Raw genomic sequence first — 23460 nt, 5'->3', positions numbered from 1 at the left:
TTAATTTAGATATTCAAAGATTTTTCTAAATGTTAAGAATAAAAACATTTTATTCAGTTTGCTATAAAGGCGAAACACATTAAAACATACACACAGACTTTCGGAACCATTATGGAAGTGGAAGAAAAGAACAATCTCTCCAGTTAATTTATGTAAAAATGCTTTCTCGCACGGTACAAAACAATGGGGAAAAGCGATTTTGAAAAACATTTTGGCAAATACTGCGCACCTGGCCAGGCCAACACACTCGCTAACAGACAATAACACGTTACTCTAGAATCCAGACACCCTAGATCTGAAGGTTGCGCATTCCTCCATTGATACCACCCTGCTCAACGGTCCAGATGACCAACTGTCCGTCGACACCAGAAGTGGACACTTTGTTGGCGCACGCCTTGTCCCCGGCGTAAAGTCGTACACTTGTGATGGCGTTCTGATGAATAGAGTCCACCACCGTGTCCGTGTTTTCAGTACGCATGTTGCGATCCATCGACTGGAATATGCGCATGGCGGTAATGCCGCTGGCTTCCCGCTTCTGCGACTTGTCCAATTTGCCGCTTAGCACCAGCTTCCCATCCGCAGTAAGACTGTAGAGAAGCGGGACACAGCTGTATCCGGCCACAACAACGGAGGAGGGCGACACCCACTCGCAGGAGAGGAAAGGCAGGTAGCCGGTACGACAGCGAACTACAGCATTCCCGTTGGTTGCATCGGCAATATTGACGCAACTATCGTGACCTACCCAGCATACTTTGTTGCCATCGCTGGAGAAGCTAACACTGTTAATCCATCCGCCACCGGAGGTTTGCGAGTTACGGAATTCCGCCATTAGCTGACCAAGCGGTTTTCGGTTGCCCCACGGTGTTGGCGTTGGCGGCTCCTCGATGTCCTTAATGAAGGCAGAGAACACCCGCACTTTGTAGTCCGTTGATCCGGCCACCAAAAGAACATTGTTGGGGTGCCAGTCCAACGAAGTAACCGTCGATCGAATGGGCTTCTTAATGTGCTTGGACACCCACCAGTCATTTTCCGACTCAAAGTAGCACACAGAAATGAGCCGGGCTCCAGATCCCACAGCGAACTTATTTTCTGATGGCGACCATTTGACACAAGTAGCCGCCCGATTGATGCGCAGCAGCACTAGCGTCGGTTTCCACTTTCCGTCCTCACCCTGCGACCACACATAGGCGTTTCGGTCGGCGGCACAGCTTACGATGCGGTTGGTGTTCTTGGCCCAGTCTATGCCCATAACCCGCAGATCATGCTGGTTGAGCACATCCGCCAGCTTCCAGTCGTTGCCATCGCGGCTGTATATGTGGATCTCATGGTTGTTCGGCGATAAAGCAATCTCTGCAGGGGTACAAAGCAAGTGAGTCACAATCGATGAGTAATTGGGAACAACCGGAGTGCCACTTACGCGTGCGGTCCTTGTTCCAGGCGTGGCATGTAATGGACGCTAGGGAAGTTCCAAACGTAAATGTCTCAGCCATCGTGGCAGCTAAATGCACTTGGAATGCAAAATGATGTCAATATCCAACCACACGTAGTTTCTTCGGTTCGCCGGAGTTTTCCGTTCGAGTGGGCGTTGTTTCGCAGGCGGAGCTTCTATCTAGGTTTAATCGCGGACTCTGGGCCGTCTACACGATTAAGCTAGCGTTGGAGGGATGGAAGATCTCAGGTTTTCCTGCACAGGTAAGGAAAAACCGTGTTAAAAACTTTACCGAAAAGTAAAATGCACAATTTAATAACCCAAAGTGAAGCAAAAGTATCGGCGTTAGTGATGGGCTTGTACCGTCGCCGCCATCGGCAGCAACGCATTAGCGATAGTTGACCATGTGGCAACCATCAGGAAATGCACCGAAGACGAAATACGGTCACACAAATCAAAACACAATTCGCGCCCAGCAGCTTGTAAACATTCCGAAGCTACAAATCCGAAATGGCAGAAGTTTGCACGGCATTGGAGCCGCTGTTTCCCTGCCGGGAAGCGACTATTGAAACATTGGGGGACCTGATAGGAGACTGCGAAGACATTTATCCTTCGGCCATCTACCTGTTCGGACACAGTGGAACAGGAAAAACAACTATAACGCGCGAGTTTCTTAAAGAATGCAGCAGAAGGCAGAAGGTGAGGACAGCCCACTTGAACGCCATCGAGTGCTACACCACGAAGATTATGCTGGAGAACTTGTTGGATTCGTTAGCTTCAGGACAAGGCCCCATAAAAGCCGACAACATGCTGGATTTTGTGGAGCAGCTGCGCCGGTGGCACGACGATCCAGAGGGACTTTCAGAGGGTTTCCTCATTGCCGTGGATAATGCAGAACGCCTCCGAGACATGGACGCCAATGTATTGCCCGTTCTTCTTCGGTTGCAACAGCTAACCAAACTTAATCTATGTGTTATTCTCATGTCGCAATTGCCCTTTGAGAAGTTCTACAACAAAACTGGTCTGAGTGATGTGATCGTACTGCATTTGGCCCAGTATAACAAGGGAGAGACTCAGCGGATCCTCGTATCTGATTTTTCGCAGATGCGTGGTAATTTAATAAAAAAATATGCAAAAAAACCCCACCGCTTGGATATATTTAAGGAGGTCATAACCGAGGATTTCTACAATAAGTATATGAACATATTCCTGAGCGTTTTTTACAAAGCTTGTCGTGATTTACCAGAGCTTCAATTAACTGCGAGGAAATGCTTTTCAATCTATTTGGAGCCTGTTTTGGATGGCAGTGTGGAGGCTACCGACATATCCCGCCTCTGGCGACATATCGCAGGTCCTCTCAGGTCGGCTCTTACGCAAATCTACATGCGCATCGAAAAGCCACTGGACCAGCCGGAAGGCTCCACTAACTTGGAGGATCAAAGCGTTCGTAAGATGGCCCAGTCCCTGGAGCTGCCGTACTATGCCAAGTATTTGCTGATTGCTGCGTTTCTAGCCAGTCACAATGCCGCGAATCAAGACAAACGTCTTTTCGTCAAGCACCACGGGAAACAGCGCAAGCGAATGCAGACGGTTAATGCCAGAGCAAAGGTGGGTTCCTTAGTCCATTATTCTCACCACAATTAAAATTGAGTTCTTTTGCAGACCGTAGAGAAGATGTCAACATTTGTAGGCCCCAAGTCCTTTAGTATTGACCGTCTTCTGGCTATTTTCTATGCTATTCTAGAGGAGAAAGTGGGTTTAACGTGCAACCTTCTATCCCAGATCTCAACCTTGGTCCATCTCAAACTGCTTAGCTTTGTATCCGGCGAGCAGAACATCATGGACGGCTCAGCTCGGCTGGAGTGCACCGTGGGTTTGGAGTTTGTTCTTCAGATCGGAAAGGTAGTGGGCTTTAATGTTCGCCAGTACCTCTGCGATTTTATGTAAAATTATAATTTAATCTTTTCTGAATATATTCAATAAATAGTCTGGTACATCGCTTATGTGTATTGTTTCCGCTATCATCGTGTCCCGGCTGCGCAGCTGCAGCAATCCATTTTTTAATGTTTTGTTGCTTAACATTAAGGTATAAGGCACTCCTAGCTTATCCGATTCTGTCAGGTAATCTGATCGAAGCTTTGAAGACTCTTTTGTTAATTCAAAGTCACTTCCTTGGCAGAGGCGGAGCCCGCTTTGGCTGATTACGTTCGTCAAGTGCAGGCATAGATCCCTCAAGTCATCCGATAGACTTGAATCCTCATCAAGGCAGGCAATTCCGCACTGATAAGGTGCCAGAATACGGTTTAGTAACAGAGATTGAGTTTCTCGCCTATGATCGCAGCCATCCAAGAGCAATGCTAACGGAAAAAAATAATTAATTAACTTATCTCTTAAATTTTTAATAGTAATTACCAATGGTAGCCGTTTCCAGATCAATCGTAGATCGTATCACCGTTGGGATAACTCGCTCGCCAGTTCGCGCATCGGGCAAAATGAACCCTTCATTGTCTTCCATCTTAACGAGACTCAGTTTCTCCACGATAACTTCGCCCGCTTCTCCATATTTGGATGTGATATCAATGGCCTGATACGATTTAGAGTCGAGCTCATCTGGCAAATGGCAGGGCACAATGCTAAACCTACTGGGGTCCGAAGAGAGCCGCATCCACCAGATCTTGCTCTCGCGTTGCATGTTGTAGAAGTGTTCCAGGGCGCGGTAGGGTTCTACCAGGAAGTCTGTGGTTAACACCGTACCCGGCGACTTAACTCTAAACAGGGAATTATCGTTGAGGACACACGAACTCTGTTGATGTTTGATCAATGTAGGGCATTTAGCCTTTCTGGGATGGTCTTCAAGAAGCTTCTTAAAATTGGTAAGAAACTGTGGGCTGCGAGTAAAGGCAAAACGATGTGGGTTGGAGTCTGAACTAGATTTGTGGGTGCTCCCAAGATGTGCGGCTAGTGGACGCAGATTTAACCATTGCTGCTGAAGAAGTTTAGAGTAAGCTATCCCATGTGAAAACAGTTCCAGTTGATGATCATCCAGAATCCGAATGAAGCCAGCGGAGGACAGGGACTTAAAGCAACGCTGAATACGATTCATTGCTCGAGAGGAATGTTGCCTGGTGGTGAGATGAAGTAGTCCTCGTCCGTAACTTTGGCGTTGCTCAGCACTTTAGCACGACAGTCGCCCTCTGTCACTTGGTCGTTGCGTAATTGGAGTTGCTGCAGCTCCAAAACCGTATAAAGTGGTCGCACTTTATCGGTTTGGATGTGGATAATCTTGTCAGCAAACTGGATGCTGCTTTGAAGGGTTTCCAAAGCTCGATCGCTGTCCAGATCTACCAAAGACAGGCGCTCCAGCAATTGAATGCTCTTTGGGTCAAGTTCTATTTTGTTGGCAGAGGTATCCGGGAAGGCGGTCTTTAATGGGGTCTGTGGAACCTTGGTAGGGTGCGTAAGTTGCTTGAAGTTCAACTTGTCGGACTTGACTTTGGTTTTTGTTGCAAATTTGCAATAAAAACGTTTATTTAACAAACGCAACATTCTCAAAAATATTAAAAAAGCAAGTCCGCACGAACAGAGTTGCCCATCTTTCAAATATTTTTGTAGGACCAGACTTTAAGTAGTATTACTTGAACAAAAAGGATCAAGGATTGGCGGGAAAATTCAAGCTCTTAGTAACAAAAATGAACGAGATAAACAAGATTCAAGCTTTCTTAAACAAGAAAGATAGAATTCTTGTCCGACATATCCCCTGCCTCTTGTGAGCGTGATCACAACGATTGATTTCGTTTGATAAGTATTCCAGGAACATTCCAACAATTCCCATATTGATCTTTCTTATAAAGTTGTGGCGATTTTGTGACTATTCTGTTTATTTCTATTAGTTTTAACAAGTGAAAGCAACAACTTTAACAGCTTCTCAAATCCGTGTTTTCAAAACACAGCTGATTTTGTCCGATTGACACAGCTGATTTGAAAATGGTCACACTGTTTTGTTTTATTTATTTGTTTTAATATGGACCACGCGACAGCGAACTTAACGGAGTTTATCACAGATCTGGTTGTGCCCCACCAGAGATGCAATGTTAACATCATCTCGGACCACATCACAATGCTGGATGGTACAAAGATGAAGAAGCAGCACACGCGGAAGCGGAGAGCCCACAAATCAACGACTTTGAACCGGCGGGAATATGCCCAGTTGGGCTTAAACACGCTACCTACAAAACAGATGAAGTATGAAGATGCACTGCCACTTAATAATCTTTGGAAGGGATATGTTCGAGAGCACTTGGGATTGAGAGAAGGCGATCAGGTTCCCCAAGTCCACGATTCGCGGTACGAGGAATTCAGCAAGCAATTGGTTAAAATGGATCTGCATGGCGCGTTGTTGACCGTTATTCAATCTAAATGCAAAACGCTGGAAGGACTATGTGGCATATGCGTAATGGACACAAAAAACATCCTAAAGCTTCTTGGTATTGACCATCGTATAAGGTCCATACCAAAGAGCGAATGCGTCTTTGGCTTACAAGTAGGAAACATGGAATTTACCATCTTTGGCCAACACCTAAACATTCGACCTGCGGAAAGAAGTGTTAAAAAAATAAAGAATTATGTAGAACCTTTTATATAAAATTAACATTTTTTATTATTAGCTATAAATTATTGTTAGAAATCCTATTGTTACCTTTGTAATAAATAAGTCCATTCACGGTCCAAAAAATTCTTTATCTTCCCAGTTTTTTTTTTTTTTCGGAAATTATCATGAATGTTAAGGGTGCTCTGATTTTTAATTTTTTTGTACAACTTTAATAAATTATCGTTATATTTGCTTTTTAGAATGGAAACAAAATTTTTACAAATGATTATAATTTTTGTGATACTGGTGCATTTTTTTCTACTATTGGTAATCTTCTACGTATGTTTATATTTGGATGAGCCAGCTGCAGCCGAAGACCGAACTTCCGATATACACGAATCTTTTGCAAAGCTTAGAGAAGAAACCGCCCCAGACCCAGAACGCAAACACGCTTCAGATCCAAAAGAATCATCAGCTCAGATTTCGGCTACCATAAAATCCCAAACTTCACCAGGGTCGATAGCTAACTCTAATCCCAATGGGAGTTTTGTAATACCTTTTTGGAAATTTAAAAGGGAGGCAACAGAAGAATTGTCGGTGGGTACGTTGCAGGAAAAAAAAATACCCGGTTCCCCAGCAGCCAAAACCACAAGAAAGAGAATAGATATATACAATCCCAATAAAGAAACGTCTACAAGAAGAAAAACTACAAGAAAGGAAATAGATTTACCCAATCCGAATAAAGAAACTTCAACAGAAACAGGCCGAAAAACTACAAGAAAGGAAATAAATATGTCCAATCCCAATAAAGAGACTACAACCAAAAGGACTACAAGTAGAAGAACAACCAGAGAAGAATTATTTATTTCAAATCCGAATAAAGAAACTTCAACTAAAAGGACTACAAGTAGAAGAACAACCAGAGAAGAAATAGTTATTTCAAATCCCAATAAAGAGACTTCAACTAAAAGGACTACAAGTAGAAGAACTACCAGAGCAGAATTATTTATTTCAAATCCGAACAAGGATAAAACAACAAGAAAGTCTGAGCCCCAACTGGATAAAACAACACGGGAAGAATTGAGTCTTGCAAACCCAAACAAGGAGACTACAACTACGACAACAACAAAGAAAACGACACGGGAGGAGTTACAAATTCCCAATCCATTTAAAGATTCTACTACACAAAAAACCGAATCTACAAGGGAGTCATTAGTAGTAACAAATCCATTTACGGATACAACAGCATCATTGACAAAATCAACACGAAATAAAATTGAAGTACCTAATCCATTTGGAGACTCCACATCAACAACAGTGGGAACAACAAGGAAGGAACTCATAATTCCAAACCCATTTGAAGATTCAACTGGGATTAACATGCAGGACACTACCAGAGAGGCTCTGGTTGTTCCCAATCCGTTCAATCCGACAGCGACTACGCTGAAAACCACAAGGAAGCCATTGGTTGTTCCAAATCCTTTCGAGAATTCTACATCAACATCTACAGGATCAACGAGAGAGGAACTATTGATTCCCAATCCGTTTGAGGATACTACCAGCATGAAGGAAGAAGACACAACCAGAGAGGCGTTAGTGGTTCCTAATCCGTTCAATCCGACAGCGACTACGATGAAAACCACAAGGAAGCCATTGGTTGTTCCAAATCCTTTCGAGAATTCTACATCAACGTCGACTGGATCAACGAGAGAGGAACTATTGATTCCCAATCCGTTTGAGGATACTACCAGCATGAAGGAAGAAGACACAACCAGAGAGGCGTTAGTGGTTCCTAATCCTTTCGATCCCACAGCGACTACGATGAAAACCACAAGGAAGCCATTGGTTGTTCCAAATCCTTTCGAGAATTCTACATCAACGTCGACTGGATCAACGAGAGAGGAACTATTGATACCCAATCCGTTTGAGGATACTACCAGCATGAAGGAAGAAGACACAACCAGAGAGGCGCTAGTTGTTCCTAATCCTTTCGATCCCACAGCGACTACGCTGAAAACCACAAGGAAGCCATTGGTTGTTCCAAATCCTTTCGAGAATTCTACATCAACGTCGACTGGATCAACGAGAGAGGAACTATTGATTCCCAATCCGTTTGAGGATACTACCAGCATGAAGGAAGAAGACACAACCAGAGAGGCGTTAGTGGTTCCTAATCCTTTCGATCCCACAGCGACTACGATGAAAACCACAAGGAAGCCATTGGTTGTTCCAAATCCTTTCGAGAGTTCTACATCAACATCTACTGGATCAACGAGAGAGGAACTATTGATTCCCAATCCGTTTGAGGATACTACCAGCATGAAGGAAGAAGACACAACCAGAGAGGCGCTAGTTGTTCCTAATCCTTTCGATCCCACAGCGACTACGCTGAAAACCACAAGGAAGCCATTGGTTGTTCCAAATCCTTTCGAGAATTCTACATCAACGTCGACTGGATCAACGAGAGAGGAACTATTGATACCCAATCCGTTTGAGGATACTACCAGCATGAAGGAAGAAGACACAACCAGAGAGGCGCTAGTTGTTCCTAATCCTTTCGATCCCACAGCGACTACGCTGAAAACCACAAGGAAGCCATTGGTTGTTCCAAATCCTTTCGAGAATTCTACATCAACGTCGACTGGATCAACGAGAGAGGAACTATTGATTCCCAATCCGTTTGAGGATACTACCAGCATGAAGGAAGAAGACACAACCAGAGAGGCGCTAGTTGTTCCTAATCCTTTCGATCCCACAGCGACTACGCTGAAAACCACAAGGAAGCCATTGGTTGTTCCAAATCCTTTCGAGAATTCTACATCAACGTCGACTGGATCAACGAGAGAGGAACTATTGATTCCCAATCCGTTTGAGGATACTACCAGCATGAAGGAAGAAGACACAACCAGAGAGGCGTTAGTGGTTCCTAATCCGTTTGAGGATACTACCAGCATGAAGGAAGAAGACACTACCAGAGAGGCGTTAGTGGTTCCCAATCCGTTTGAGGATACTACCAGCATGAAGGAAGAAGACACTACCAGAGAGGCGTTAGTGGTTCCCAATCCGTTTGAGGATACTACCAGCATGAAGGAAGAAGACACAACCAGAGAGGCGCTAGTTGTTCCTAATCCTTTCGATCCCACAGCGACTACGATGAAAACCACAAGGAAGCCATTGGTTGTTCCAAATCCTTTCGAGAATTCTACATCAACGTCGACTGGATCAACGAGAGAGGAACTATTGATTCCCAATCCGTTTGAGGATACTACCAGCATGAAGGAAGAAGACACAACCAGAGAGGCGTTAGTGGTTCCTAATCCTTTCGATCCCACAGCGACTACGCTGAAAACCACAAGGAAGCCATTGGTTGTTCCAAATCCTTTCGAGAATTCTACATCAACGTCGACTGGATCAACGAGAGAGGAACTATTGATACCCAATCCGTTTGAGGATACTACCAGCATGAAGGAAGAAGACACAACCAGAGAGGCGCTAGTTGTTCCTAATCCTTTCGATCCCACAGCGACTACGCTGAAAACCACAAGGAAGCCATTGGTTGTTCCAAATCCTTTCGAGAATTCTACATCAACGTCGACTGGATCAACGAGAGAGGAACTATTGATTCCCAATCCGTTTGAGGATACTACCAGCATGAAGGAAGAAGACACAACCAGAGAGGCGCTAGTTGTTCCTAATCCTTTCGATCCCACAGCGACTACGCTGAAAACCACAAGGAAGCCATTGGTTGTTCCAAATCCTTTCGAGAATTCTACATCAACGTCGACTGGATCAACGAGAGAGGAACTATTGATTCCCAATCCGTTTGAGGATACTACCAGCATGAAGGAAGAAGACACTACCAGAGAGGCGTTAGTGGTTCCCAATCCGTTTGAGGATACTACCAGCATGAAGGAAGAAGACACTACCAGAGAGGCGTTAGTGGTTCCCAATCCGTTTGAGGATACTACCAGCATGAAGGAAGAAGACACAACCAGAGAGGCGCTAGTTGTTCCTAATCCGTTCAATCCGACAGCGACTACGATGAAAACCACAAGGAAGCCATTGGTTGTTCCAAATCCTTTCGAGAATTCTACATCAACGTCGACTGGATCAACGAGAGAGGAACTATTGATTCCCAATCCGTTTGAGGATACTACCAGCATGAAGGAAGAAGACACAACCAGAGAGGCGTTAGTGGTTCCTAATCCTTTCGATCCCACAGCGACTACGATGAAAACCACAAGGAAGCCATTGGTTGTTCCAAATCCTTTCGAGAATTCTACATCAACGTCGACTGGATCAACGAGAGAGGAACTATTGATACCCAATCCGTTTGAGGATACTACCAGCATGAAGGAAGAAGACACAACCAGAGAGGCGCTAGTTGTTCCTAATCCTTTCGATCCCACAGCGACTACGCTGAAAACCACAAGGAAGCCATTGGTTGTTCCAAATCCTTTCGAGAATTCTACATCAACGTCGACTGGATCAACGAGAGAGGAACTATTGATTCCCAATCCGTTTGAGGATACTACCAGCATGAAGGAAGAAGACAGTACCAGAGAGGCGTTAGTGGTTCCCAATCCGTTTGAGGATACTACCAGCATGAAGGAAGAAGACACTACCAGAGAGGCGTTAGTGGTTCCCAATCCGTTTGAGGATACTACCAGCATGAAGGAAGAAGACACAACCAGAGAGGCGCTAGTTGTTCCTAATCCTTTCGATCCCACAGCGACTACGATGGAAACCACAAGGAAGCCATTGGTTGTTCCAAATCCTTTCGAGAATTCTACATCAACGTCGACTGGATCAACGAGAGAGGAACTATTGATTCCCAATCCGTTTGAGGATACTACCAGCATGAAGGAAGAAGACACTACCAGAGAGGCGCTAGTTGTTCCCAATCCGTTTGAGGATACTACCAGCATGAAGGAAGAAGACACTACCAGAGAGGCACTAGTGGTTCCCAATCCTTTCGATCCCACAGCGACTACGATGAAAACCACAAGGAAGCCATTGGTTGTTCCAAATCCTTTCGAGAATTCTACATCAACGTCGACTGGATCAACGAGAGAGGAACTATTGATTCCCAATCCGTTTGAGGATACTACCAGCATGAAGGAAGAAGACACTACCAGAGAGGCGCTAGTTGTTCCCAATCCGTTTGAGGATACTACCAGCATGAAGGAAGAAGACACTACCAGAGAGGCACTAGTGGTTCCCAATCCTTTCGATCCCACAGCGACTACGCTGAAAACCACAAGGAAGCCATTGGTTGTTCCAAATCCTTTCGAGAATTATACATCAACATCGACTGGCTCAACGAGAGAGGAACTATTGATTCCCAATCCGTTTGAGGATACTACCAGCATGAAGGAAGAAGACACTACTAGAGAGGCGCTAGTTGTTCCCAATCCGTTTGAGGATACTACCAGCATGAAGGAAGAAGACACAACCAGAGAGGCGCTAGTTGTTCCTAATCCTTTCGATCCCACAGCGACTACGCTGAAAACCACAAGGAAGCCATTGGTTGTTCCAAATCCTTTCGAGAATTCTACATCAACGTCGACTGGATCAACGAGAGAGGAACTATTGATTCCCAATCCGTTTGAGGATACTACCAGCATGAAGGAAGAAGACACTACCAGAGAGGCGCTAGTGGTTCCCAATCCTTTCGATCCCACAGCGACTACGCTGAAAACCACAAGGAAGCCATTGGTTGTTCCAAATCCTTTCGAGAATTCTACATCAACGTCGACTGGATCAACGAGAGAGGAACTATTGATTCCCAATCCGTTTGAGGATACTACCAGCATGAAGGAAGAAGACACTACCAGAGAGGCGCTAGTTGTTCCCAATCCTTTCGATCCCACAGCGACTACGCTGAAAACCACAAGGAAGCCATTGGTTGTTCCAAATCCTTTCGAGAATTCTACATCAACGTCGACTGGATCAACGAGAGAGGAACTATTGATTCCCAATCCGTTTGAGGATACTACCAGCATGAAGGAAGAAGACACTACCAGAGAGGCGCTAGTTGTTCCTAATCCTTTCGATCCCACAGCGACTACGCTGAAAACCACAAGGAAGCCATTGGTTGTTCCAAATCCTTTCGAGAATTCTACATCAACGTCGACTGGATCAACGAGAGAGGAACTATTGATTCCCAATCCGTTTGAGGATACTACCAGCATGAAGGAAGAAGACACAACCAGAGAGGCGTTAGTGGTTCCTAATCCTTTCGATCCCACAGCGACTACGATGAAAACCACAAGGAAGCCATTGGTTGTTCCAAATCCTTTCGAGAGTTCTACATCAACATCTACTGGATCAACGAGAGAGGAACTATTGATTCCCAATCCGTTTGAGGATACTACCAGCATGAAGGAAGAAGACACTACCAGAGAGGCGCTAGTGGTTCCCAATCCTTTCGATCCCACAGCGACTACGCTGAAAACCACAAGGAAGCCATTGGTTGTTCCAAATCCTTTCGAGAATTCCACATCAACGTCGACTGGATCAACGAGAGAGGAACTATTGATTCCCAATCCGTTTGAGGATACTACCAGCATGAAGGAAGAAGACACTACCAGAGAGGCGCTAGTGGTTCCCAATCCTTTCGATCCCACAGCGACTACGCTGAAAACCACAAGGAAGCCATTGGTTGTTCCAAATCCTTTCGAGAATTCCACATCAACGTCGACTGGATCAACGAGAGAGGAACTATTGATTCCCAATCCGTTTGAGGATACTACCAGCATGAAGGAAGAAGACACAACCAGAGAGGCGCTAGTTGTTCCTAATCCTTTCGATCCCACAGCGACTACGCTGAAAACCACAAGGAAGCCATTGGTTGTTCCAAATCCTTTCGAGAATTCCACATCAACGTCGACTGGATCAACGAGAGAGGAACTATTGATTCCCAATCCGTTTGAGGATACTACCAGCATGAAGGAAGAAGACACAACCAGAGAGGCGCTAGTTGTTCCTAATCCTTTCGATCCCACAGCGACTACGCTGAAAACCACAAGGAAGCCATTGGTTGTTCCAAATCCTTTCGAGAATTCCACATCAACGTCGACTGGCTCAACGAGAGAGGAACTATTGATTCCCAATCCGTTTGAGGATACTACCAGCATGAAGGAAGAAGACACTACCAGAGAGGCGCTAGTGGTTCCCAATCCTTTCGATCCCACAGCGACTACGCTGAAAACCACAAGGAAGCCATTGGTTGTTCCAAATCCTTTCGAGAATTCCACATCAACGTCGACTGGATCAACGAGAGATGAACTATTGATTCCCAATCCGTTTGAGGATACTACCAGCATGAAGGAAGAAGACACTACCAGAGAGGCGCTAGTGGTTCCCAATCCTTTCGATCCCACAGCGACTACGCTGAAAACCACAAGGAAGCCATTGGTTGTTCCAAATCCTTTCGAGAATTCCACATCAACGTCGACTGGATCAACGAGAGAGGAACTATTGATTCCCAATCCGTTTGAGGATACTACCAGCATGAAGGAAGAAGACACAACCAGAGAGGCGTTAGTGGTTCCTAATCCTTTCGATCCCACAGCGACTACGATGAAAACCACAAGGAAGCCATTGGTTGTGCCAAATCCTTTCGAGAATTCTACATCAACGTCGACTGGATCAACGAGAGAGGAACTATTGATACCCAATCCGTTTGAGGATACTACCAGCATGAAGGAAGAAGACACTACCAGAGAGGCGCTAGTGGTTCCCAATCCTTTCGATCCCACAGCGACTACGCTGAAAACCACAAGGAAGCCATTGGTTGTTCCAAATCCTTTCGAGAATTCCACATCAACGTCGACTGGATCAACGAGAGAGGAACTATTGATTCCCAATCCGTTTGAGGATACTACCAGCATGAAGGAAGAAGACACTACCAGAGAGGCGCTAGTGGTTCCCAATCCTTTCGATCCCACAGCGACTACGCTGAAAACCACAAGGAAGCCATTGGTTGTTCCAAATCCTTTCGAGAATTCCACATCAACGTCGACTGGCTCAACGAGAGAGGAACTATTGATTCCCAATCCGTTTGAGGATACTACCAGCATGAAGGAAGAAGACACTACCAGAGAGGCGCTAGTTGTTCCCAATCCTTTCGATCCCACAGCGACTACGCTGAAAACCACAAGGAAGCCATTGGTTGTTCCAAATCCTTTCGAGAATTCCACATCAACGTCGACTGGATCAACGAGAGAGGAACTATTGATTCCCAATCCGTTTGAGGATACTACCAGCATGAAGGAAGAAGACACTACCAGAGAGGCGCTAGTGGTTCCCAATCCTTTCGATCCCACAGCGACTACGCTGAAAACCACAAGGAAGCCATTGGTTGTTCCAAATCCTTTCGAGAATTCCACATCAACGTCGACTGGATCAACGAGAGAGGAACTATTGATTCCCAATCCGTTTGAGGATACTACCAGCATGAAGGAAGAAGACACTACCAGAGAGGCGCTAGTGGTTCCCAATCCTTTCGATCCCACAGCGACTACGCTGAAAACCACAAGGAAGCCATTGGTTGTTCCAAATCCTTTCGAGAATTCCACATCAACGTCGACTGGATCAACGAGAGAGGAACTATTGATTCCCAATCCGTTTGAGGATACTACCAGCATGAAGGAAGAAGACACTACCAGAGAGGCGCTAGTGGTTCCCAATCCTTTCGATCCCACAGCGACTACGCTGAAAACCACAAGGAAGCCATTGGTTGTTCCAAATCCTTTCGAGAATTCCACATCAACGTCGACTGGATCAACGAGAGAGGAACTATTGATTCCCAATCCGTTTGAGGATACTACCAGCATGAAGGAAGAAGACACTACCAGAGAGGCGCTAGTGGTTCCCAATCCTTTCGATCCCACAGCGACTACGCTGAAAACCACAAGGAAGCCATTGGTTGTTCCAAATCCTTTCGAGAATTCCACATCAACGTCGACTGGATCAACGAGAGAGGAACTATTGATTCCCAATCCGTTTGAGGATACTACCAGCATGAAGGAAGAAGACACTACCAGAGAGGCGCTAGTGGTTCCCAATCCTTTCGATCCCACAGCGACTACGCTGAAAACCACAAGGAAGCCATTGGTTGTTCCAAATCCTTTCGAGAATTCCACATCAACGTCGACTGGATCAACGAGAGAGGAACTATTGATTCCCAATCCGTTTGAGGATACTACCAGCATGAAGGAAGAAGACACTACCAGAGAGGCGCTAGTGGTTCCCAATCCTTTCGATCCCACAGCGACTACGCTGAAAACCACAAGGAAGCCATTGGTTGTTCCAAATCCTTTCGAGAATTTCACATCAACGTCGACTGGATCAACGAGAGAGGAACTATTGATTCCCAATCCGTTTGAGGATACTACCAGCATGAAGGAAGAAGACACTACCAGAGAGGCGCTAGTGGTTCCCAATCCTTTCGATCCCACAGCGACTACGCTGAAAACCACAAGGAAGCCATTGGTTGTTCCAAATCCTTTCGAGAATTCCACATCAACGTCGACTGGATCAACGAGAGAGGAACTATTGATTCCCAATCCGTTTGAGGATACTACCAGCATGAAGGAAGAAGACACTACCAGAGAGGCGCTAGTTGTTCCTAATCCTTTCGATCCCACAGCGACTACGCTGAAAACCACAAGGAAGCCATTGGTTGTTCCAAATCCTTTCGAGAATTCTACATCAACGTCGACTGGATCAACGAGAGAGGAACTATTGATTCCCAATCCGTTTGAGGATACTACCAGCATGAAGGAAGAAGACACTACCAGAGAGGCGCTAGTTGTTCCTAATCCTTTCGATCCCACAGCGACTACGCTGAAAACCACAAGGAAGCCATTGGTTGTTCCAAATCCTTTCGAGAATTCTACATCAACGTCGACTGGATCAACGAGAGAGGAACTATTGATTCCCAATCCGTTTGAGGATACTACCAGCATGAAGGAAGAAGACACTACCAGAGAGGCGCTAGTTGTTCCCAATCCGTTTGAGAAAACAGTTGAAACTTTGAAAACTACAAGAAAGTCCTTAGATATTCCAAACCCGTTTGAAATTTTCGAAACAACAGCAAAACTAACGAGGGAACCTTTAATTATTTCCAATCCTTTTGAAGATTCTAGGTTAACAACTGTGAAAATCACAACAGCGAGGACCACACGAGAGCCAATAGTCCTCCCGAATCCGTTTGTGAGTCTAACGACAAGAGGAGCGACGAAATCTACTAGAGAGCCATTAATTATCCAGAATCCTTTTGAGGCTCTTACGGAATCTACAACAAGAAAGGTAGTAAGTGTTTCCAATCCCTATATGGGAACAACAAGAGAGCGGTTTCATTTTTTAAATCCGTTTATGGACTATGAAGACTATACTAGGACGACAAGTGAAACAACAACGTCAGAAACAACGAGAAGCCCAATAGTTATCCCAAATCCATTTTTAAGTGTGACAAGAACAACGAGAGAGCCAATAATTATACCAAATCCCTTTGAGGCTTCTAAAAAAACCACTGAAAACTCAAAAACGAGTAAGACCACGAGAAAGCCTATAATTATACCAAATCCATTTGAAGTTTCTGTATGGACGACGTCAAAAACCACAACGAGGAAGGCAACAAGAGAACCAATAGTTGTCCCGAATCCATTTGAGTATCCTAAGGCGTCTACAACCAGATGGCTTATAAGTGTTTCCAATCCCTATATGGAAACAACAAGGGAAAGGCTTCACTTTCCTCACCCGTTTATGGACTATCAAGATTTGGATAGCACGACAAGACGGACAACAACGTCAAAAACAACAAGAAGCCCAATAATCATCCCAAATCCTTTTGTGAGTGTCACTCGAACAACTAAAAATCCAACGAGAAAGTCAATTGTTCTCCCGAATCCTTTTGGAGCCTTTCAGGCATCTTCCCAAAGACCACTATTAGTTGTCTCCAATCACTATATGGAAACAACAAGAGAGAGGTTTCATTTTTCAAATCCGTTTATGGACTATGAAGATTATACTAGGACAACGAGAAGAACTACAACGTCAAAGACAACGAGAAAACCATTAGTTATCCCAAATCCATTCATGAGTGCCACAAGGACGACGAAAAAAGGAGCAACTAAAACAACAAGGGAGCCAATAATTATCGCAAATCCTTTTAATAGTTCTAAAAAGACAACTAAAAAATCAAAAACGACACAACCGACGAGGAGACCTATAATTATACCGAATCCCTTTGAGTATTCAACGAGAAGTCCAAAAACGTCGAAACCGACAAGATTGAGTATTGTTATTTCCAATCCGTTTATAGCGTCTACACCAAGAAGGCGTATAAAGATTTCCAATCCCTATATTCCAACGAGGAAATCCACAAGAAAGAGTTTCCACTTTTATAACCCATTTATGGAGTATGAATTCCTACCTCAATAATGCATGGCTAATACCCACAAATAAGAAGCATTCGAAAGCAACATTTAAAAAATGGTATGATTTGTGGAAAGAGTCACTAATTCTTATTTATATATGCATTTAAAAACATTTTTTTTTTCAGTTGTTTAAGGGCTTTTTTAATTCTTGAATCGGTAAGCACGATGCGGATGGACTTAAGACTTTGTTGATTATTTCAAAGTGTGGATGGTCTTTGAAAAGCTTTTATATCGGGACCAACCGGATAAGGTTGGAGAAAATCAGCTCAATTGGACCCATGGCTTTAATTAATCAAAGACCAGAGGCTTATCGAAACGTTTTCTGGTGGAGAGCTAAAGCAACTATTGGATCGTGTGTGAAGTTCGAGCTTAATTAAGCTAATACTTCAGCTGGCTGTCCCTACAACAGACAACACTAGAAGAAGCTCTGCCTTTTATGGTAATTTGACTAAAATTTTATGTAATGTAAATCTTGTGGCTATAAAATGTATTTGTTTGTAAAAAATGCCTTTTTTTCTCATTTTGGACCCCTGACAATATTTTTTTCGGAGAAAGAAGCTTATTTTAGAGTTAATAATATTTAAAAGAATTCAAATTGGAACATACGTTTTTAATTAAAATATATAACAAATAACAGTATTTTTTTTTCGTCTGGCAGTCTGGTCACATTGTTTCTGATCGATATCAATACCGTGGCCCAATCGATGTTTTGATAAAAATAGATATTTTTCTCATCCCTAGCCAGAAAGCGGCATTCTCAATATTTTTTCCCAATTTTTCATTGAAAACAAAAAACAAACGATATGCCCTATGCCAATCAGCCGTCAGTGCAAATAACCGAGCTTACCGATGACAACGTTAAGTTCGTCCTGGAGGACACGGAGTTAAGTGTGGCGAATAGCCTGCGACGAGTTTTTATCGCCGAGACGCCGACGCTGGCCATTGACTGGGTGCAACTGGAGGCCAATTCCACAGTACTGTCGGATGAGTTCCTGGCGCACCGCATCGGCTTAATTCCGCTCATCTCCGACGACGTCGTGGAGCGTTTACAGTACACTCGTGATTGCATCTGCCTGGACTTTTGTCCCGAGTGCAGCGTAGAGTTTACCCTGGACGTAAAGTGCAACGAGGAGCAGACGCGCCACGTGACCACCGCCGATCTCAAATCGAGCAACGCCAAGGTGTTGCCAGTGACGTCGCGAAATCAGGGAGAGGAGGACAACGAGTATGGGGAGAGCAATGACGAGATTCTGATCATAAAGCTGCGCAAGGGACAGGAGCTGAAGCTGCGAGCCTACGCCAAGAAAGGATTCGGCAAGGAACATGCCAAGTGGAATCCTACGGCTGGTGTTTGCTTTGAATACGACCCGGATAACTCTATGCGCCACACGTTGTACCCCAAACCAGACGAGTGGCCAAAGAGTGAACACACCGAGCTGGAGGACGACCAATACGAAGCGCCCTACAATTGGGAGGCCAAGCCAAACAAGTTCTTTTTCAATGTAGAATCTTCTGGTGCGCTCAAGCCCGAAAATATTGTGGTAATGGGCGTACAGGTGCTTAAAAACAAGCTGTCCAATCTACAGACACAGCTCAGCCACGAGTCACAGAACGATGCTCTGGCCGTTTGAGACGTGTTCCATTTTAAAGTACACATGTTTATTATTAGTTGAAAAAAATATATTGTCTAATCCTTGAACAAACTGTCTATGTTAATGCCGACTCCCGCGTCCCTTTTGGACTTGGGCGTAGGCGGCACGGAGGAAGATTTTGAAGCTTGGCTCTCGCTTGCTTCCTTAAAGTCACTCAACAGCTGGGACTTCGTTTCGGTGTCGATCTCTTGAGCAACTTCCTCTGGGGTGGCCGCCAATCTCGACTGCTGACGCTGCTCCGCCAACAAGTCCAAAGCAGTTTCGTAAATTTTCTGGTCGTCCAACGCTCCTTGCGTCTTTAAGTTCTGATAGATCTGAACGAACTGTTGCGACTGGGAGCTACGTCGGTTGTCAAGCAGGGATATCGTTTCCTGGGGCTTATTTTCCCTATGGAGCTTTCTGCAGAGACCATAGATTAAAGACTCGGAGCGCCAGAATCATAAGAGGGACTTACGCTCGAACCACATCTTCGACGTAAAATATTTTTTTTACTGGGATCTGGGGTGCCACCCTGTCGAAACGGGGTTCCGCCTTGGGAGGAAATGCGGCGTAAACATCGTACCAAATGGGTTTATCCTCCGCTTTCATGGCGCCGCCTCGGAGAAGTCCCTGAACTCTGAAAAAGGGTGGCGTCAGAAAAGTTCAATTACTTCATGCCAATGCGAACCTTGTGAAGATAGTCCCAATCTTTTCGAGCCTACTTTGAGCCATTTTAGACAAGTTATTATAAATAGTTATGCAAGGAAAGCACCGGGAAGTGTATTTATTTGTTTACAGGTTATGGAATCCGCAGCGCTAGCGGTGGGCAAAAGTGGAACCTGTATGAAAAATTATCGATAAGAACGTGAATTATTTCAAATTTCCAGTTAAAAACTGCATCTGATTGTTTTGTAAAAAAAAAATTTTATATTTATAAATTTCTGTGCGGCTAGTTATACAAAGGAAAGTCTTTTTCTTAAAAAATAAAAAGACTGCAAATTTTCAAGCAAAAGAAAATTCAGCAAAGTCACAAACCTCACCGTGTTAAATAAAGAGAATTCGAAAAAAAGAACAATTGTATTTCCGGTAAAATTGGAAACAAGTCTTTTTTTTATCATAAGTTTTTAGAAGGTAATGAAATGAAAAATAATATATGTGCCCCTGGAAAGTTAAAATTACTTAAAAGCAATATCGCTCAATAGACCAAGCGAATGCAGGAACCAGGCAGGCTGTCAGTGCTGTAAACCGAAGAAACTGAAGTCAAGTAAAATGTGAAATGTAGTTGGCGAAAAGTACGTTCATATATCGATATATTTTTATTTTGATGTATTGATATATTTGATATTGAACAACCCTATCGCAGACGTAAAAACTTGGAATTTAAAAGAGCTGTATAAAATATTAAATCGTAGCGCATTGGACGGAAGCTCGGATCGGCGGCTGCGTAACAAACAATTTGCGGAAATCGAATGACACTTCCAATGTGTGCTTACGGGGCGCTGTCAACGTAATAATTTATTTTGAAAAGGTGTTTTGATTGTTTGTACAGGTGTATAATCGATTTGGTGAATTGAATTGAATTGAATTGAGCCAATAGCCAAAAGCAATGCTCTGACTGACACCACGAACTGTGAACTACGACTCCAAGTTGCCGCGCCAGCGTTCTATTGCCCCGATTTGTTGTTGGTTGTTATTGGAAAATGTTGCGCGTCTTCGTTCGGGAAAATTGTGCCATCGCATCTGTGTAGCGTTTATATTAGTTTTGTGTGTGTTGTGTGTGTTGTGAGTGCGTGTGTTACGTTTACGTTTGTGCTCGTCGGCAATTCAAGTTAATTAAAAACGTTAGCTAACTCTCGGTATCATCGCCACTGCCATCGCCCCCGCTCCAACATGAGCAATTACCATCCCCACTCACTGGCGCATCCGCATCCCCAACAGCTACAGAATCAGCTACAAAACCAGATACAGATCCAGCATCCGCCCCCGCAATCCCAATCCCAATCGCAATCACAATCGCGCCACAACCACACCATACCCACCGTGGCGACGGGCTCATCCATATTGGTGGCTCAGCCACCGCAGCCCCTGATCAGCAACTCGCTGGCCATTCGCCAGGAGATCCAGCGCTTCGAGAGCGTCCATCCATCGATCTATGCCATATACGAGCTGATTGATCTGCTACCTTTGGCCGATGCCCAGATAGCCCAGTCGATTCGGGATCATGTTGTTTGCATTGAAGGTGAGTACTATATAGGCTATAGACTCTGGATTTCTGGGTACTACAATAACTTTGACCTAGGGACACCCAGGAGACCTCATTGAATTTCATGGCTCGGGGATGGGGCTGGAACATCCTTTGATTAAACGAGTTTATTGCTGGGAATCTGATCCACACCTCCATTGTTATTTGTTATATGGGTCCAGGGTCCAGGGCGGCCAGCGTCTGGACTTGTGGTTGCCATTGTTTGGAGTGCTTTATGCTAATCTCTGACCGAAAATCTATGAGGCAACAATCGAGCAACCCCCGTGCTAGGATTATTGTTACCAAAATGCCCATTCAACCGGACCGAGCGGACCAAGAGGGGCCATTGAAAGTGTTGTTCCTCAAAAGAAAGAGCTTTGTTTTTTGTTTAAAACATGCTTTTCTGCCCAATTTCCAGTGTATGTATAATGTGTGTGTTGTGTGTGTGTGTGTTTGTGTGGGGCATGAAATTTGATGCCCTCTTCCTCTTCTGCTTTTGCGTCATCCTATGTGGCAGCCACCAAAACTGAGACCGTTCACGAAATCATACTAGAAACCGGTTTCCAAAATGGTTTATTAGAAAATCTCTTGTCGAGGAGCAGAAGAAGCAGCAGAAGCACCACCAACAACACCAACAACAAAACATTCACCAAAAATGTAAACAACATTTTCAGGGGCTCTGTCTTGGTTTTGTTGCTCTGGAACAGGCCTATCCTCCAACCAGAAACGAAACCCGAGAACGAGAATACGAGATCTCGTAAAGCGTTTTGCACGCGACTTTCTTATTGGCATTGACCCCTAACCGTACCAGATCGGATAATGTCCCAACCAGAGACTATTCGACTGTCAACCGTCATCGTGATGGATGATTCTACCCTATAACTGAGGGTATAAGGTTATACTAAGAGTTCTTGAGAGTTCCTCGTAATGGGTATACCAATAGGTATCTGAAAGAGTATACAAACTTCGTCTATATCGGAAGATATCTTTCAATATCAGCATTGTTTGATTCCTATTGTCGTTTTCCCGTTTCAGAATTCATATTTGAAGGTATCGGTAACGGTGCCCGCCAATCGGGAAGGTCAAACGCATTTAAAAGAAATGGGGAACTTTGTCTATTAACCCCTTTCCTCAGGCGAACTAAAATGATATTAACCCTGAACCGCAGTAGTTCAATTAATCCAATGAATTTCACTCTAAATTAAAATAAATGCCATTAAGATTTAAGGGTTTATAATCAAATACTCACAGAATTTAAAGAAATGAATTATTAATGTTTGTCATTCCAGTTCTGTCGATACTGTCGTAAACATTTTCGACATTTTTAGCAACAATAGAGGGCTATTCTCTGGCAGTATTTACCTATAAGATCGAAATCATTATACCTCCACGCATTATCTCTGAATATTGATAATGGCACTGCGGCCAGTTCAATAACCACTGGACTTGAATAACTTACCTGGAATGCGCATTAAGCAAACACAAAGGCAGTGCGTGTGCCGTCTCTCTGTTTGTTTGTACTATAAATACGAAAGTAATAGTAGTCGGCCCTACAAACCAAAACAATCAACTCTGAAATTCCGCCGGAGGCATGGGAGGGCATGGGAGGCATGGGAGGCAGGGAAAAACAAATTTCCTCTCTTATCTGAAATGGGTGGCGACCGCGGTTCTCCCCATTAAAGCAATTGCAATTAGCCCCAACGACTTTCTCGCCGGTCCACCCATGCCTTAGATGGGAATATTTATTCTACCTGTTTCTTCTTCTCTAATTCTCTAATTTTCATTAATTGCGATTTTATTTTAGTTTTATTTCTAAGGAGATTAGCTCTTTACTAATTAAATTCTAATTTAAATTCGTTTTATTTTGTTATGTTGTTTGTTGTTTAATTATTATATAATTGGATTTAAATTATTCTTTGTTTTTTATTGTTCTGTAATATTAATTACCAGAATAATATTAATTATCCTCCTCATTTTAAGATGCTTTTCCTTTGGACTTTTCAAAGCAAACCCATACTTTTCTTTAAAAAAAACCACAACATTATTATCTCTTTATTAGAAAACATTACTGTGGTATTATTTGTTTACTTTAGTTTTATTATATTCATAAATATATAATTATA

General features: G+C 43.9%; 10 protein-coding genes and 1 long non-coding RNA gene across 11 annotated transcripts in view; 7 read left to right on the top strand and 4 right to left on the bottom strand.

Moving 5' to 3' along the window:
• Positions 1-20: 20 nt before the first annotated feature.
• Positions 21-1830, bottom strand: Arpc1 (Actin-related protein 2/3 complex, subunit 1A). Its single transcript, XM_017253289.3, has 3 exons — positions 1750-1830; positions 1418-1684; positions 21-1350 (listed from the first exon to the last, which is right to left on the bottom strand). The coding sequence occupies exons 2-3, from the start codon at positions 1488-1490 to the stop codon at positions 290-292; spliced, it is 1134 nt and encodes a 377-aa protein (XP_017108778.2). The 5' UTR covers positions 1491-1684; positions 1750-1830; the 3' UTR covers positions 21-289.
• Positions 1831-1862: 32 nt separating this feature from the next.
• On the top strand, positions 1863-3432 carry Orc5 (origin recognition complex subunit 5). The gene is made up of 2 exons (XM_017253288.3): positions 1863-3037; positions 3092-3432. The coding sequence occupies exons 1-2, from the start codon at positions 1940-1942 to the stop codon at positions 3374-3376; spliced, it is 1383 nt and encodes a 460-aa protein (XP_017108777.3). The 5' UTR covers positions 1863-1939; the 3' UTR covers positions 3377-3432.
• On the bottom strand, positions 3385-4532 carry PolG2 (DNA polymerase subunit gamma-2, mitochondrial). Its single transcript, XM_017253290.3, has 2 exons — positions 3842-4532; positions 3385-3786 (listed from the first exon to the last, which is right to left on the bottom strand). The coding sequence occupies exons 1-2, from the start codon at positions 4530-4532 to the stop codon at positions 3386-3388; spliced, it is 1092 nt and encodes a 363-aa protein (XP_017108779.2). The 3' UTR covers position 3385.
• GatC (glutamyl-tRNA(Gln) amidotransferase subunit C, mitochondrial) lies at positions 4529-5051 on the bottom strand. Its single transcript, XM_017253291.3, has one exon. The coding sequence runs from the start codon at positions 4973-4975 to the stop codon at positions 4529-4531; it is 447 nt and encodes a 148-aa protein (XP_017108780.2). The 5' UTR covers positions 4976-5051.
• Positions 5052-5331: 280 nt separating this feature from the next.
• On the top strand, positions 5332-6155 carry Pop4 (ribonuclease P/MRP subunit POP4). The gene has a single exon (XM_017253181.3). It carries the CDS (start codon positions 5451-5453, stop codon positions 6069-6071), a length of 621 nt encoding a protein of 206 aa, XP_017108670.2. The 5' UTR covers positions 5332-5450; the 3' UTR covers positions 6072-6155.
• Positions 6156-7397: 1242 nt separating this feature from the next.
• On the top strand, positions 7398-9466 carry LOC138925741 (uncharacterized). The gene is made up of 2 exons (XM_070276952.1): positions 7398-9319; positions 9352-9466. Exons 1-2 carry the CDS (start codon positions 7398-7400, stop codon positions 9464-9466), a joined length of 2037 nt encoding a protein of 678 aa, XP_070133053.1.
• Positions 9467-9479: 13 nt separating this feature from the next.
• LOC122321481 (uncharacterized) lies at positions 9480-15787 on the top strand. Its single transcript, XM_070276951.1, has 2 exons — positions 9480-15592; positions 15673-15787. The coding sequence occupies exons 1-2, from the start codon at positions 9480-9482 to the stop codon at positions 15785-15787; spliced, it is 6228 nt and encodes a 2075-aa protein (XP_070133052.1).
• A 31-nt stretch (positions 15788-15818) lies between these two features.
• Positions 15819-17713, top strand: LOC122321482 (uncharacterized). The gene is made up of 2 exons (XR_006246123.2): positions 15819-17522; positions 17590-17713. It is a non-coding gene; the product is annotated as an uncharacterized lncRNA (long non-coding RNA).
• A 465-nt stretch (positions 17714-18178) lies between these two features.
• Positions 18179-19095, top strand: Polr2C (RNA polymerase III subunit RpII33). Its single transcript, XM_017253150.3, has one exon. The coding sequence runs from the start codon at positions 18268-18270 to the stop codon at positions 19093-19095; it is 828 nt and encodes a 275-aa protein (XP_017108639.1). The 5' UTR covers positions 18179-18267.
• An 11-nt stretch (positions 19096-19106) lies between these two features.
• On the bottom strand, positions 19107-19934 carry mRpS23 (mitochondrial ribosomal protein S23). The gene is made up of 3 exons (XM_043211430.2): positions 19784-19934; positions 19571-19732; positions 19107-19515 (listed from the first exon to the last, which is right to left on the bottom strand). The coding sequence occupies exons 1-3, from the start codon at positions 19825-19827 to the stop codon at positions 19152-19154; spliced, it is 570 nt and encodes a 189-aa protein (XP_043067365.1). The 5' UTR covers positions 19828-19934; the 3' UTR covers positions 19107-19151.
• A 513-nt stretch (positions 19935-20447) lies between these two features.
• The window catches only part of CenG1A (Centaurin gamma 1A), a 48575-nt gene continuing 45562 nt past the window's right edge, over positions 20448-23460 (top strand). The window contains exon 1 of the mRNA XM_017253255.3: positions 20448-21334. Coding sequence (XP_017108744.2) covers positions 20986-21334 — 349 coding nt within the window. The 5' untranslated portion in view covers positions 20448-20985. The remainder of the gene's footprint in view (positions 21335-23460) is intronic.

The sequence above is a fragment of the Drosophila bipectinata genome, chromosome 2L, assembly GCF_030179905.1.
Source record: "Drosophila bipectinata strain 14024-0381.07 chromosome 2L, DbipHiC1v2, whole genome shotgun sequence".
Taxonomy (NCBI): domain Eukaryota; kingdom Metazoa; phylum Arthropoda; class Insecta; order Diptera; family Drosophilidae; genus Drosophila; species Drosophila bipectinata.
Note: the sequence above shows the minus strand (reverse complement) of the source record. Positions and strands in the feature narration are given on the sequence as shown.

Excerpts from the sequence above, each read along its gene's own strand:
- Arpc1 (XM_017253289.3), bottom strand. The coding sequence starts at position 1,490 with ATGGCTGAGACATTTACGTTTGGAACTTCCCTAGCGTCCATTACATGC. Across the intron at positions 1,351-1,417 it reads CTGGAACAAGGACCGCACGC|AGATTGCTTTATCGCCGAAC; the intron begins GTAAGTGGCACT and ends GTACCCCTGCAG.
- Orc5 (XM_017253288.3), top strand. The coding sequence starts at position 1,940 with ATGGCAGAAGTTTGCACGGCATTGGAGCCGCTGTTTCCCTGCCGGGAA. Across the intron at positions 3,038-3,091 it reads CGGTTAATGCCAGAGCAAAG|ACCGTAGAGAAGATGTCAAC; the intron begins GTGGGTTCCTTA and ends GTTCTTTTGCAG.
- PolG2 (XM_017253290.3), bottom strand. The coding sequence starts at position 4,532 with ATGAATCGTATTCAGCGTTGCTTTAAGTCCCTGTCCTCCGCTGGCTTC. Across the intron at positions 3,787-3,841 it reads TCTGGAAACGGCTACCATTG|CATTGCTCTTGGATGGCTGC; the intron begins GTAATTACTATT and ends TTTTTCCGTTAG.
- GatC (XM_017253291.3), bottom strand. The coding sequence starts at position 4,975 with ATGTTGCGTTTGTTAAATAAACGTTTTTATTGCAAATTTGCAACAAAA.
- Pop4 (XM_017253181.3), top strand. The coding sequence starts at position 5,451 with ATGGACCACGCGACAGCGAACTTAACGGAGTTTATCACAGATCTGGTT.
- LOC138925741 (XM_070276952.1), top strand. The coding sequence starts at position 7,398 with ATGCAGGACACTACCAGAGAGGCTCTGGTTGTTCCCAATCCGTTCAAT. Across the intron at positions 9,320-9,351 it reads GAAGACACAACCAGAGAGGC|CGACTACGCTGAAAACCACA; the intron begins GTTAGTGGTTCC and ends TCGATCCCACAG.
- LOC122321481 (XM_070276951.1), top strand. The coding sequence starts at position 9,480 with ATGAAGGAAGAAGACACAACCAGAGAGGCGCTAGTTGTTCCTAATCCT. Across the intron at positions 15,593-15,672 it reads GAACTATTGATTCCCAATCC|CGACTACGCTGAAAACCACA; the intron begins GTTTGAGGATAC and ends TCGATCCCACAG.
- Polr2C (XM_017253150.3), top strand. The coding sequence starts at position 18,268 with ATGCCCTATGCCAATCAGCCGTCAGTGCAAATAACCGAGCTTACCGAT.
- mRpS23 (XM_043211430.2), bottom strand. The coding sequence starts at position 19,827 with ATGGCTCAAAGTAGGCTCGAAAAGATTGGGACTATCTTCACAAG. Across the intron at positions 19,733-19,783 it reads ATTGGGACTATCTTCACAAG|AGTTCAGGGACTTCTCCGAG; the intron begins GTTCGCATTGGC and ends ACCCTTTTTCAG. Across the intron at positions 19,516-19,570 it reads GTCGAAGATGTGGTTCGAGC|AAAGCTCCATAGGGAAAATA; the intron begins GTAAGTCCCTCT and ends TGGTCTCTGCAG.